The 15,265-nt window shown below is 39.5% G+C and overlaps 1 protein-coding gene across 1 annotated transcript in view; it reads left to right on the top strand.

Annotated features, from left to right (window-relative positions):
• Nucleotides 1-15,265, top strand: part of GYS2 (glycogen synthase 2) — a 52,759-nt gene that overhangs the window by 8,318 nt on the left and 29,176 nt on the right. Inside the window, exons 2-5 of the mRNA XM_008526235.2 lie at nucleotides 1,480-1,661; nucleotides 5,839-6,030; nucleotides 8,277-8,459; nucleotides 13,030-13,174. Coding sequence (XP_008524457.1) covers nucleotides 1,480-1,661; nucleotides 5,839-6,030; nucleotides 8,277-8,459; nucleotides 13,030-13,174 — 702 coding nt within the window. The remainder of the gene's footprint in view (nucleotides 1-1,479; nucleotides 1,662-5,838; nucleotides 6,031-8,276; nucleotides 8,460-13,029; nucleotides 13,175-15,265) is intronic.

Below are 15,265 nucleotides of genomic sequence, written 5' to 3'. Positions count from 1 at the left end.
ACTGAAATAAAAATTTTAGAGATACAGTAGCTATCAAATGCTCTATCTTGATGAATTAAAATACCTTATGAAAACCCACAGTGAGAATGAGAAGTAGTGCATGTGCAAGCAATACAATTCTTCTTGGAAATGGAGTTGAAGGTTGGTGCCAGGATCTGTATTGCTCAGGGATTTCACGCAAGATTTCTTGAGTCATCCCCTTGCCTATAGCTCATGGACAAAATGTTGCTCAAGAAATTGCTTCAGACTGTTTTCCTATTCTCATACAAGTTAGTTGCTTAGAGCCAGCAGAGGGAAGAGCCTGCCTAGCTTTACGGAAGTTCTTCTTGCCCTGACCCTGCCTATCCCTCCTAGCTGGTTACTGCGCCTCAACCTCTCCCTTCAAATATCTGTTACTCTGTGCTTGTGCACTTTGCTCCCAACTTAGGGCCATGGCTCTAACTCTTCCCTCTGCCTCAAAAAGTCTTCCCCATGATTTCTGCCTGCCCAATGTCTTCGCCCTTTTAAGAACTTACTCAAATATCATCTTTTCAATGAGGCTTAATTTTTAATATTGTTGCTACAACCTGCCCTTCCCCCCAAGCTAAGTACTAGTTTATCCCCATTGAACAGAGGAGCTAGTTGAGCCTTAGGTTAAGTGAGTTAACTAGTTCAGTTTAAGTTGGTTCTAATTTTTCAACATTAAAATGCTTTAATAATTGTCCCTATAAACATATCTCTTGATGCTCTTCCCATTTTCCCCCAGGACAATTTCTAGATGTGGACATGCTGGATCCAATGCTATGCATAATTTCCAAGAGTAGACATGTTTTTTTGGCTTTGTGTTTTAGTAGTAGTGGTTGCAATGGCAGAGGGGAAAAAATGAAATACCTTATGAAAATTTGTATTTGTGTCATTGGGTTTGACATGAGGGTTTGGCCAAGTATGCCCCCTCAAAAGCTATCAGTTCTTTCCTCTTGTTAAAAGTTATCTTGCTTGGTAGCTTAGAAGGGAAGCGGCTCTTTATCTTGGGAGACTTGCTCGTAATTTCAGCAGGGATGTTACTTGCCCGACCCTTAGCCCCTTCTTGGACCACCGTAGGAGCAGCGGTGAAAGATGACTATAGCTGCTGAAGGCATGTGTCATGACAATGGCTGTTTATCCCAACCTTGACACTTCAGTGTTGACAGCGCCAAGCCAAGGACTGCTTTATTCCCATCATCTCTTCAGATTTCCTTGAAGTGTTTGCACTTCTCTGCTGCTGCCAGCCTGATGCTCTCTGACAGCCACCCAGCGGGGCCTCTAAAAAATGCTAGGAATTGAATCAAATACCAGCTATTTGATAACGTCCCTTGAAAAGCTTCCTTTAGAAAGTCAAATAAATCCCTGTGCTTGATGGATCCTAAATGCTAACTTAAAAATGTAAACTCATTTCCACCCCTTCGCCACTTAAAATGAATTGCTAACCCGAATGATAATGGGACCTTTGTTTTTTAACAGTTGGTGGCATTTATACTGTGATTCAGACGAAGGCCAAAACAACGGCAGATGAATGGGGAGACAATTATTTTCTGATTGGTCCATATTTTGAACATAATATGAAGACCCAGGTGGAACAGTGTGAACCTGTAAATGATGCTGTTAGAAGAGCAGTGGACACAATGAATAAACATGGCTGCCAGGTAAGGGACACTGATTGACACTTCATTTGACAAGTCTTAGTAAATCATTATGGGAAAACAAACCACAATTTACATGAACTCACGAGAGAAGAACATCCATCCACTTTGGGAAAAGGAGGAGATTTCTGAGAAAGATGATGAATTTGACTTTAAATAGGTTACATTTGAGGTACCTTGTGAAAACCATAGGGAAATGTCTAGTAGGATAATAGGTTTGAAGCTCAGCAGAAGGTATAGGATAGAGATGTTCTGGGGGAAGTCATTTGTATTTAAGCTGTAGTTGACATTATGGGTATTGATAACATTATTCAAGAGAAGTTTATAGACTAAGAGCAAAAGTTCTGAGCCAAACCTGGGGGAATGTCAACATGTCAGAACATCTACATTAAAAGAAGTCAGAGATTGCAAAAGTAGCACGGCTAGTGATATAGAACAAAGGATGACCAAATCCTAAGCCTCAGAACTTATGAATATGTTACCTTATATAGCAAGGGAACTTTGTAGACGCGCTTATGTTAAGGATTTTGAGATAGGGAGATTATGCTAGATTATCTGGGTGGGCCCAATGTAATCACAAGGGCCCTTAGAAGAGGAAGGCAGTAGAATCAGAATCAGAGAGGAGACGTGATAATGGAAGCAGAGGTTGGAGCAACAAGCTTTGAAGAGGGAGAAGGGGCCATGAGCCAAGGAATGCAGACGGCCTCCAGAAGCTGGAAAAGGCCAGAAAACAGATTCTCCCCCCAGAGACTACAGACAGAATGCAACTCTGCAAACATGTTGATTTTAACTCATAGGACCCATTTTGGACTACTGACCTCCAAACCTGTAAGACGGTAAATTTGTGTTGTTTTAAGCCACGAGGTTTATGGTACTCTGTTGCCATCACAACAGGAATAGTGAGGTCGAGACAAGGGATGAGAGAGTTTCAAGTATGAAGGAGGGATTAAGTCAACAAAGGGTTGAACCTGGGTCAATTAGATGTAGCAATATTCAGTTTATTCATAGTAACCTTGCTAAATACAGTTTCAGAGGAGAGGAGGAGTTAAACCAGATTGCAGTGGGTTGAGGAATGAATCAGTGGTGAGAAAAGGGATACAGAAATTGTGGCTATGAGATTTTCTATGAAGAGGAAAGATAATTAAACAGTTTCAGAGTGACAAGCTTTTGAGAACTGGTGTTTTATTAAATGTAGTGAGATCTGAGTGTATTTAGATGCCAAAAGGAAATATCTAGAACAATATTAAGGAGAAGTTGAAAGTTCGGAAGAAATGGCTGATTGAGGAGAGCAAGTTCACTGAGAATGGGGGTGGAAAGAAGATCCAAAGCAGGACGGAAAGGATTGTTCCTCACCCCTTTCATTCAAAGAGGAAATGAAAGATGAAGGCAAACAGAGGAGAACTGATGGAGAGTTCAGGATGATCTCACTCAGAGCTGTTGATGATCTTACTGAAGTAGGAGTGAAAGGTCATCTTATGAGATTTAGGAGGCAAGTGCTAAGAGAATTTGAAGGAAGAAGTTCTGAAAAAATGTTCAAGGAATAGGTAAAAGAATTTCTGGACGTCTTTGAGGTATAGCCATGACTTGCTAATGCCGCTAATATACATGACTGACTTTCTCCAGCAGCAATGAGCAGCCTGAGTGAAAGCACAGAAAGCTGAACAGAGGAGGTCCAGTGCTGTTCAATTTCAGCTTTTGCGCCATGGGGCAGGTTGGCACAAGTCTTGGAGGTAATGGTAGAACTGACTGAATCAGTGGTTGAGTTGATGGACCGTTGTGTCTGAAATGGACAGGAAGGAAAGCGAAGCCAGAAAGGAAGTGATATTGTAGGAGAAAATGGAGGGTTCCAGGAACTGGAAGTCATGAAGAGGAAAATGAAAAATTATCCAGTTGGAGAAATGGAGTGAGAGAAATGGAAATATAGAAGTTACAGTCAAGTAACAGAATGCTAAAGTTGAACATTTCAGAGGAGAAACAGTTAGGCTTTTGACAAGGATAGGAATGCAGCCATGAGCTTGGGTGGCTGAAATACAGTGGACATGAAGTTCTCTGAAGTCAATAAGGTCAAGTAACTATAAAGTAAGCATGTAGGATAAAAACCTTGGACTTTGAAGATGCCCAGAATAAGGCGGAAAAGTAACCAGGTGATTAGTACAAGAAAAGGTATTATATTTGGATAACGCAAATTTCAAAGAGGTTTTCATAAACAAATAAAGAAGAAGGCTTTAAAATTTTCAGTATAATTTTTTAAAAGAAGAACTTTCCTTCACAGTCACCCCAGGAATATAGTTTCTTGGGGTGAAAAAATGAGAAGCCCTCATTGAGATGTCCACGTGAGTAGTGGTGTCTAGGATGCATATGCAAGATTTAAGGTGCAGAATATTTAATTTAAAAGTGAACTTCAGGTGCTACAGGGCACCAGGAAAATATGTCATAGTGAGGGTAGCATCAAGAATGTAGGAGAGTGAAAGAAGGATGCCGTTCTATTGGGATGTTGTACATTGTACATCCCAATGTTGTACTATCGGGATGAAATAAGTGAGATGTTAGAAGGGACTTGCATTTGAAGCACTTGTGAAAGAAGAAGATGAAAAACTTAATGAAACTGACTAGTCTCATGACTCTAACTGGATTTCCTATGTAAGGATGTTTCCATGTTACAGCCAAGAACTCATTGGAGGTCAAGACAAGCTAGCTTACATTCTCTGTGCTTTCAACAGTTCTCTACGATCTTAGCTCACGGTATCATATGTCACATATTAGGCAGTCAGTAAGTATTCATTGACGGAATACATAAATCAATGAATGTCGCAAAGAGAAAACTATTGAAAAGTTGTTTGGGTCTGTGGAAAATTCAATCTGAAAAGGAAAGACTGCCATGATAAATACTAAATTACAATGGAAGGAACTGACACGTAATGAGAGTCTTTCAAAGTTGGCCAAGGCATGGATGGGAGAGAGACAGCACCATACGTTCCTGAGTCCCATGGAAGGGAATGGTAATCAAGCGGGCTTCCAGGCTCTGCAAAATTTGGCCTTGGGTGGAGTCATAAAGGTCAATATATAAGCAATGTGGGCACATGCATAGGAGAGTAAGCATGAAATAAAGATGAAGACAAAAGAATGAGTAAATAACTATAGAAAAAAGAGACCAAAAGGGAATGAAAACTTGGCTATACAAATGAATATACAATTATAATTGGAAAAAATTTGAGATAGCTAATGCATTAAAATTTGCATAAGATAAAACATTCAGGAATAAAGGAAGTTAATTGAAGAGTGTAATAGCATTAGACTTTGAGCTGCCAGATTGAAGAGATAATGTAGCTTGGGCAATATATTTAGTTAAGATTTCTGACAGCAGCCATATTGGGAAACACTTTGTGTCCCTTTTTTTTGATAGGAGGAATATGAGAAAGCATACACATTTGTCTCCAGAAACAACTTTTTCCTAGCAGGAAATATTGTCAGTCCTGTTGCATAAAGGAAAATAAGTGGCACAGTAGACATCATATCCCATGACAAGTTGTAAAAGATACAGAGCAGTTCATCTTACGACTGTCGTAAAAACATAGACCTTAATATTAAATCGTAAAACCATGAGCTCGAGGTTACAGAAGGGTAATGAAGGACAGAGGTTACATGATCTCGATATTTTATTTTATTTTATTTTATTTTATTTATTTTTTGAGGAAGATTAGCCCTGAGTTAACATCTGCTGCCAATCCTCCTCTTTTTTTTTTGTGCTGAGGAAGACTGGCCCTGAGCTAACATCCATGCCCATCTTCCTCTCCTTTATATGTGGGACGCCTGCCACAGCATGGCTTGCTAAGTGGTGCCATGTCCACACTCGCGTTCCGAACCGGCAAACCCCGGGCCGCTGAAGCGGAAAGTGCGAACTTAACCGCTGTGCCACCAAGCCGGCCCCTAGATATTTTATTTTTAAATGACTGTGTTTAATGAGGAGAAAGAACTTGTAGATTCTAGATGAGCGGATGAAAGCCCATTCCACCTTCAGGCTCAAACATCAGATGCTTTGTGTTATTGCTATGGTTTCCTATATACTTGCATAATCTGCTGTTGAGTTCTAAATAAAGCTTATATCCTCTAAGCACAGATACATTTTCCTCCCCTGCGTTACCTGGTATTATTCCATGGCCACGTGTTCTTTACATGGCAGGTGCGCTTTGGAAGATGGCTGATAGAAGGGAGTCCTTATGTGGTGCTCTTCGACATAGGCTTTTCGGCTTGGAATCTGGACAGGTGGAAGGGTGACCTTTGGGAAGCGTGCAGCGTCGGCATCCCTTATGACGACCGCGAAGCCAATGATATGTTGATATTTGGATCTTTAACTGCGTGGTTCTTAAAAGAGGTACAGTTTCCTGTATGGTCATACAACAGAGGAGCAGCACAATTGTGTTCTGTGCCAGCAATGATCCCATGATCTTTGGATTAAGTCAATTTTGAGATGATGCCATTATTGATTATCCTATTACATTTCAAAGGAATCTGAGAAAATTTTCAGTATTCCTCAGACTAAATACCAACCTTTGGAACAGGGTAATAACAATACTTATTAGTATTTACCTCATGTCAAGTTTAAATAGAATGATGTGATGATCATGGTGAATGATCATCTATTTAGCAGGCAATATAATTGGGTGTTCTATAGAAAACTCAGTTGTGTGTTTTACATACATATTCAGTACATGTGCAAGGAAAAAATAGATAGTATACATCATGCACTATGTACATGCATTCTGGAATCATAAGAGTAGAAAATAGCTTGAAATATTTGCCATTGGTTATGCACGAGTACTTGTGCAACTGCAGTGGATTTTCGATATTTTCATCATTTGTTCACTGCTGAAGTGATCCCAGCAGTTGCTAAGGAGTCTATATAGCAGTGAAATATCCCAGAGATGTAAAAAATGGGAAATAAGAGCATTAAAACCTAGTCTTTGTTAAATGAGCCGAGTCTGCCCTCTCTTAAAGTCCTCAAAGATTGGCAGTAGGACTTCACATTCCTTGCGTTACCTCAAGATGGTGATGCCTAACCTAAAAATCAGATGGTGAAGGAAGAGCATCTCCAGCAAAGTGGGGGGGGTGGTCTAAGGACGAATCACAGAACCGCATGTTGGGAGTGTGTTCCCCTTGGCCAGTGTCTCTTACAGATGAAGTCATATTCCAATAGCCATAGTAAAGGGGACGGTGGAGGGGCCATCCACTTGCTTGTGTTGGTGACAGAAAAGGAGAAGGGTGAGGTGGTGGCAGATCTGGCCTAGTGACAGATATACAGTCTTGTTTTAGCATCAGTTGGTGGAACCAACTCTTCCTCTGCAAACTGCCTCCCTGAGCCACCGCCTCCAGGCTGAAGCCAGCCTCCAAGGATGTGTGTGTGTCTGTGTGTGTGTGTGTGTGTCTGTGTCCGCTGTCATCCTTTCAGTTAAAGGGAAATAGAGGGCAGAGAAGAAAGAAAGTGAGAGCTCCAATTTTCTCTAAAATAAAGCAGTTCCAGAAATAGAGATTTCCTTTGGTTGAAATAAATAAAGACATTGAAAAAAATCCAAAGCTGCTGTAAACCCTGTTTCTGTTGTCACCTCTGCTGCCGCTGATCTGTGCAACTGTTAATGGCTGTGAGGAACTTTTTGAAGGGCACGTACTTTAAAATACAAAGGTCTTAGCATTTGAGTGCTTCTCAAAGAATATTTTCATGGACCACCACCTGGAAACTTGTAAGAAATGCAGATTCTTGCCACCAGCCCAGAACTGTTGGATTACCTGGAAATAGGACCCAGACATCAGTGCCTAACAAGCCTTCCAGGTGATTCTGATGTATGCTAAGTCGAGAACAGCCATCTTAGGTGAACTCTCCAGACTTACCCGTCTCCACACAGGCTTCTGGAACTCAGGTGTTTTGCATTAGCAATGCTACTCCCCCTTAAGGAAATGGACAGTCATAAGGGGAGTGAAATATAAATATTAATTTTTAGTAAGAGTGAAACAAGGTAACTTTAAGACAAAGAGATCGATGCTCTGTCTGGTTTTAAAACCAGACCTGGAATTGGACCTGGGTCCTCAGTGTGTGACTAACTCACAATTTGATTCTAAGCAAGGTATTAGCCTCTTTCTCCCCAATTCCGTATTCTTAAAAAACAATATAACAATTTAAATGTTTTTGGTTTCAAAGGACAGAAAAACGCAAATAAGACTGACTTAAAACATGAAGTCATTTATTGCTTATTTAAAAAGAAGCTCGTAAGTGGGTAATCCCAATTGATTCAGCTGCTCAGTGATATCTTCAAGGATATTATTCTTGCTGTCATTCATTCATCCATCCAGTGAATATTTATGAATACCTACCGTGCATTTATTCTATGAGGCCCCTCTGTGGATACAGTAAATCTGATCCATCACTCAGAGGAGAATTATGCCATAAAAATATATGGGCTTTATGAACGTGCCTCTAAATTCTATAAAATACTAAATCTGCGTGCTTCATATTTAGATCTCTTTAAATTGTGCTAAAACTTACAGGCACGATAAATTTCCTGATGCTGTGGGCCAGGAGCAAGATCGGGCTTCCCCAGCTTTTCTAAATCTCCTTTTCTGCTGTAGGTGACAGATCATGCAGATGGGAAACACGTCATTGCCCAGTTCCACGAATGGCAGGCCGGAACTGGACTGATCCTTTCTCGAGCCCGGAAACTGCCGATCGCTACGATATTTACCACCCACGCCACGCTGCTTGGGAGGTATCTCTGTGCAGCGAACATTGATTTCTACAATCATCTTGATCAGGTAAATAGGCCTCCCTCCTGCCCCCTCACCATGTTTCTTTCACATCCTTGAAGCTGAAGGATGACAAGTATTGATTGATCTTTACATTTCATTTGCCAGCCAGCTGGCAGAAATGCCCTTTTAACTAGTCAACATTCATGACAAAGCCTCCCCTGGGTAACAGAGAGCTCATTCAGTTTGACTTTGTTCAGAGTGCAGTAGAGTGTACTGGTGAGAGGCCAGGTATCTGTCCTCTTTGGAACAATAGATCCAAGATCCAAAGGGGCATGATGGGAGTAAGACACTGTGGACACACGGTTGGGCTCCTGTCTACACTGAAGCTTGGGAAATGCTGTGAGGACACTGGATCCACTCACAGCTCTGAGTAGCAGGTAGAGAACAGGAATTCTAGGCATACAACTTGCACTATGAGCCTTACTTCATCTATCTGCCAAATGATCAGATTTCTCCCGAAGCTCTGCAATGTGCAGGTGGAGTTTTTGTGGGGGTCAGCCAAGGCAGAAGTTATGAAAAACAGAGATGTGGGTCCTTGGTCACCAAACAGCTGTGTTTGCTCATCTTAGGAGACTGCTTGATTCTATGACCCAAAGTCATTCAGTTTTGATTTCTTTCTTCTATTTTCCATCAGTTAAATCAGGTTAATTAAAGTATGTCTTTTAATCATCATGTCAATAATATTAACAAAGCATTTGAGTGCTATAAAGTCAGGAGTTTTGCAGACGTTATCTATATTGCCAATCAAATCAATTTAGCATTTTAGGGTTCTGTTTCTATCAGGAAAATTCAAAAGTTGATTTCTAAAGACGTCCCCAGTTCAAAACAGTGCTAAGATTCTATGAAACAGAATGGGTGTGTGTATAATAGACGAAAAATACTCAGATAATGGGAATGGAAAGTTATACTTCCATCTCAAAGACACTTTGAGTGCCGGAAATGTTTCTCTGACAAACTTGAACATTTGCAAAACAATGAATGGTCCTAATGAGAATTTTCCTGTAAAAAGGTCAGCCTAACCTAAAGGTCATATTGTACAGATAAGATGTATATTTAAAATAAAGTCACGAAGGAATTCAGAAAGTCAGGAAGTCAGGGAAATTTCCTGACGGCATATGATAATGGTAGACTAATAAGGGCAAACCAGCGATCTGTGATAAGCTCTATGACGGTGTTTCTTGGAGAAGAGCAGACTTTGATTTTTGTGAAAGAGGAAATATTAGAGAGGCTTATCAAATATTTAACTTCAGAATACTTAAGAACATTATATAGTAAAAATTAATAAAAACAACTAATAAAATACATCAGATATTATTACATCATATTCATATATACACACCAGATATTATTAGTTGTTTTTAAGGAACAAATGCAGTGTAGTATATAGTTATATATTACAACCACATCTTTTTGATCAAAGGGTCAGTATTTATATCATGCTGTCTTCAAATACTATTATCTATCTCGCCAGCTTGAAGCCCCTCACTGGTTGAAGTATGTAAGCTTAGACCCCAGCCCCTCATTCTAGTAAAATGTTTGCCAGGAGAGTGACTAGTAACAAATAGTCAAGGACCAGATTTTGAGTTAAATTCATAATTATTTCTCATAGAAAAAGCTCCCATAGTCATTTTTCACAGCGGACTCCCCATGCTCACACTAGGTTTAGAATCTGGGTGATACCTTAAAAATACCAAATTATCTACAAGAAAAGTTTTTAAAAGTGCAACATAAGAAATGAGTCATAACTTAGTCTTTTGATGTAGGACCCAAGATCTGTTTCACTAAGTTCTGACTCAGACAAATAAACATGGGGGGAAAATGAGAACAGGAATAAAAGTATTCAACTTTTGTGAAAGAAGAAAGATGAGAATTATTTTACTCAAATAATAATTACTAGCTGAAGACATTTTTTGTTAATAGCTGACTCACAAGGACCTTGAAGTCAGTTTAAGTTTTTAGTTGAATTTATTAGCTAAAATAGCATTTTAACCATTTTTAGATAGCATATGAATTTTCTGAGACGCTGCAAGAGGATGTTTCTAAATTCATTCTTATCGGTCCGCGTATTGGTCAATTTTCCCCTCCAATGTAATAGGTAGATAACTAATGCTTTTTTTAAAAAAAAAAAAAGTCTTCTTATGTTTTGGCCTCTCTTTTCTTGCTAGCAACAGAACTTCCTTGATGGAAATGTGAGGACCGTGCTTTTTTGGATTAGGAAATGGTGAAAGAAGTCATACATAATTATTTGATGGATTTTAACTCTTTCCTCTGACCAAGTTTTGAGCTGTTCAACTTCAGTTATAGGGTCATCCTCCTCTGCTGCTGGACTGGTTTTTACTGGTTGATGTGTCCTTTACCTCATTCCCTTTCTTGTATACACATTATCCAGAATTCAACAAAAAGTTATGAGATACATGAAAACTTAGGGAAGTAAGACCCATCATCAAAAGAACCAGGTCCAGATATGTCCTAGATGGTGGAATTATCAGACAGAGATTTTTACATACTATCATAAATACAGGGAAAGACGGACAACATGTGTAAACAGATAAGGTTGCTGTAAAGCCACAGATGTGGCCATGCATATCACAGACCTAAAAGATAAGGGACCCCAAGGGGACCAGAAAAAGATAGAAGAATGTACACCTACCTGTCTTCATGAAGCCCTGTCACGGGATCGCCAGGCCTCTGCTGACCTCCCTCTGTATCTTTGTGTACTTGCTTAACTCACTTAGAAAAGCTATCTTCCCATCTCTAAATGTCTAAATGTTAAATTCAGGGGCTTCTGGGATCTGGCCCTATTATATCCTACCAGGTTGTCGCCCTATTGTATCTCGTACATTCTGCATCTAATGCTACAGTCACATCAAACGTCCTGCTATTTTCTGCACAGAAGATGTATATTCTTGTGACTGTATGACTGTGTATGCTTGTTCTTTAGGGCAGCTAATTTTTCAGCCCAAAATAACTTTTCCCAAAATTAAACTTTCACGTCTGAATCTAAATAACATTTTATTCATCCAATCAACTTGGAGATATAAAGATGAAGAAATCATGGTCCTTGCCCTTGAAAATCTTACATTCTAGAAATGATACTGACAATGTGAACACTTATATAGTACTATGAGATTCTTTTTCCTATCCTTCCCTCTGATACTATACCTTACTCAGGCACTCACTCATTTCTGCCAGATTTTTACCTGTTTTCTCACTAATTTATAAGCTCTTTGAAGGTAACAGAAGCACAGAAATCACTCAACAAATGTTGCTAAATGAGAGGTTTGGTTGAATGAAAGAGACCAGCCATATAGAACTTTTTAAAAAACTTCTGCTGGGGCCGGCCCTGTGGCCAAGTGGTTAAGGTCACACGCTGTGCTTCCGGGGCCCAGGGTTTTGCTGGCTCAGATCCTGGGCACGGACCTAGCACCTCTCATCAAGCCACGCTACGTGGGACGCCACAACTAGGAGGACCTAGGACTAGAATGTACAACTACATTCTGGGGGGCTTTGGGGAGAAGAAGAAGAAGAAAAGAAGGTTGGCAAGAGATGTTAGCCCAGGGCCAATTTTAAAAAAACTTTTGCTGATCCAAGGATGCCAGATAGAGCCCCGATTCAAACATTTGCAGAGAGATGGTTGCAAATATTACAGTCATGGAAGAACAATCCAGCAATTTCCTAGTTCTAATCTCTAGAATCATCTAATGAGTCTTTTTGAGTATTTTCCTCTATATGATGCAGTAGTTATTGAGACTGACTTGTTGATCTAGTTAAGAGTCTAATTGATATAAAAGCAGGTGAGAGAACAAGCTTGGAGTCAGACCTGCTAACATATTGCCAGAAACTTTATCTTCTTTTTTCTCTTAGACGCTGCTTGTTTCGTATGCAGCTATATGAGACATAACATTCAGTAACTAAGCAAAATGGCAAACCCCACAACCGTTGCCAACTATTTAAACAATTGTTGGGGATTTGGCTTGTTTTCGTTTTAAATTAAGATGCCCAGGATAATAGATGATTGCACTATCTAACCCACTGTCTAATTAAAGTAACTGTACGTTCCTTGAAATTATTCAGCGGTAAGAGCTATATAACCATGGAAAAGCATTCGCTTTTTCTTTGTTACGTTCCCTTTCAGTGAATTAAGGATGGTCATAACTCTCCTTCCTTTCAGGATCAAGCTTAATGTCAGCTTTGTTTCATTGTTTATGGAAAAAGTACAATAAGGACCATGGGGAAAGGAACTAGTCCAATATTGATAAAACGTAGGATAAGTAAAAGTATAATTAAAATCCCCCAAGGTCAGGAATTCTATGCAATTATAGAAAAGTGGAAATATTTACTTAGGGGGTTAAATAGCAGTTTAGAAGCAGAAATGAAGTTAACATTTTTTAAAGCATAAGTAGCTATGTATTTTAACAATGGGTTTAATACGAATTTATCATTACCTTTTTTGTGGTCATAAAATTTCACACAGCCTTGAGGAAATCGATATGAGAAATATGTGATTTCGTTTTGCTTGTGTAGAAGGATCAGTGTAAGCAAATGTACGTGTGTGTATTTTGTTTTGTTATGACAGTTTAACATAGACAAAGAGGCCGGGGAAAGGCAGATTTACCACCGGTACTGCATGGAGCGAGCTGCTGTCCACTGTGCTCACGTCTTCACCACGGTGTCTGAGATAACAGCAATAGAGGCAGAACACATGCTGAAGAGGAAGCCAGGTAACTATGCCCCCTGAGTTTGTCCTGATCTTTCAGTTCCAAATGACATCAGGGCATGAGAATTCTAAAACAGAAATGCATAAAATAATAGAGGAAAAATTACTTTCACTATTACCACCCAAATCTTTACACAGATTTTAATTCACAATTTTAGTGGCTTTGCAGTAAAATCAACACTAAGCTATATTTGGAACATAGTAGTGCTCACTCTGCGCTTCTTAAATAAATGGACTATGCGTGAAACCCCCCAGGTCTGAACTGGGCTGTCATCATGACTTGTGCATGTAAGTAAGCTGAGCTGACTTTTCCATTTTGAAAGAAAGTCAAGAAAATATCAGAAATTTGTGTGAGGCTATCCCAGTCTTCCATCTTGTGCCATTGCCTCATTGGTCCTGTTTAGTAGAAACCTGTTGTTTTACTTCTCCCCAGAGCTTCTCACATGTTTTTCTGGAACTATCCTCAGATCAATCCAGAGGTTGCAATGCCAAGAGACATGTTCATAAAACATGATCCCATCACCTGGCCACAGCTGATTGGTCCAGAGGTAGACACCTGACATAAGCTGGGCCAATCAGGAGGCTCCCATAGGGAGAAGTCTAAACAGATTAGACTGTTCGAATGCACTCTTGTATAATGCAAATGTCAGCCTTGAAGCTTAGGCAGTGTCCATTTTTCTATTATGTTTCATGGGAGGCAAAGAAGGTGAAACTACTGTGAAGTACAATAAGAAGCAGAAACAGACTGAGAGAGGGATTTTTCGATTTTCCACAGTGATTTAGACCATGGCTTAAACGAATTCCTGAGGCCCAGCTAAATCTTTGCCATGAGATACTCCAGCATCCTATTAATAAGTTCCTCATTATTGTACTTAAGCTAGTGTTAGTAGGTTTCTGTTACTTGCAACCAAACAGTCCTAATTAATATATCCTCCCTGCTTAATTCCTGTGGCCTTGTCTCCAGCTGTCTTTCTTTCCGATACAAGTTAAACATCTAGAGAAAGTGTTACAAGTTGCTAGATAATTGAAAAAAAAAAAAAAAAGAATTGAAGTCATGTGAATAGCTGCAGACTGAAGACCCCATGCTATTCTTTCCTCTTTCCAAGGAGTCTCTTGGATTCACTTGGAGTCTCATTCTCATGCCTCTTCTAGGAGTTTACTCCATCAATATGATCATTTCTTTCTTGGATCCTTTTTTTCTTCCCTGTCTACAGTATCCTTTTCTGTGTTTACAAAAATGCTTTGTTTTTTCCTATTCTATGATAAAAATTTCCCTTGAGGCTGCTACCTGTCAAATGTCTTCACAATCTCACCCTTCCTCCTGCTGCCAAATATGTCAGAAGAGTTGCTTCTTCCACTTCCTCACAGCCCCTTCCACTCTGACTTCCAACCTCCAACACTTGGCCTGAAATTGGTTTTCCAAAAATTATCAAATTCAGATTTCTTTTATTTTTTAATGTTCCTTGAGATTCTTTAGCATTTAAAGGTGATACGTACCTCTATCTTTGCTTACTTTTCATGACACTGCACATTCTAAGTTTTCTCCAATATGGTTATTGTCTAGTGTCTGTAACAGTATTTCTACTTTCTTCTATCTTTTAAAAGCAGGCATTCTCCACCATTGTATCTTGATCCTGCTTTCTCTACATCCTATTTTCTTAAATTCTTGTTTTCTTAGGGAGCTGCAAGATAGTGGTGAAAACTGTGAGTTTTGTGCCAAACTGCCTGAATTCAATAGAGAAAATTATTTTGTGTTGAATATATGTTACTAGCTATGCAACACTGTGAAAGTTACTTAAGCTTTCTGTGCCACATCTGCATAATATTATCTCTTGTCTAGAATTGTTACAATGATTACGTGAGTTAATGCAGAGGAAAAACTCAGATCAGTGCCTGGTCCATTGTAAAGGTTCAGATAATGTCAATGATTATTCTTTTGTATGGATCACTGTCTAGATTTGCCCAAGCTTTTCTCTCCATTTCTGACTACCCACAAGCTAACTTCACCTGGAAGTTCTGCTAGAGCTCCAGACACTGCACTCTGCTCCACTTCTGACTATGATGGAATCATGTGCTGGCTCTGATTGAAATTGTG

The sequence above is a fragment of the Equus przewalskii genome, chromosome 5 (genome assembly GCF_037783145.1).
Source record: "Equus przewalskii isolate Varuska chromosome 5, EquPr2, whole genome shotgun sequence".
Lineage (NCBI taxonomy): Eukaryota > Metazoa > Chordata > Mammalia > Perissodactyla > Equidae > Equus > Equus przewalskii.
This window is presented reverse-complemented; position numbering and strand designations above follow the sequence as displayed.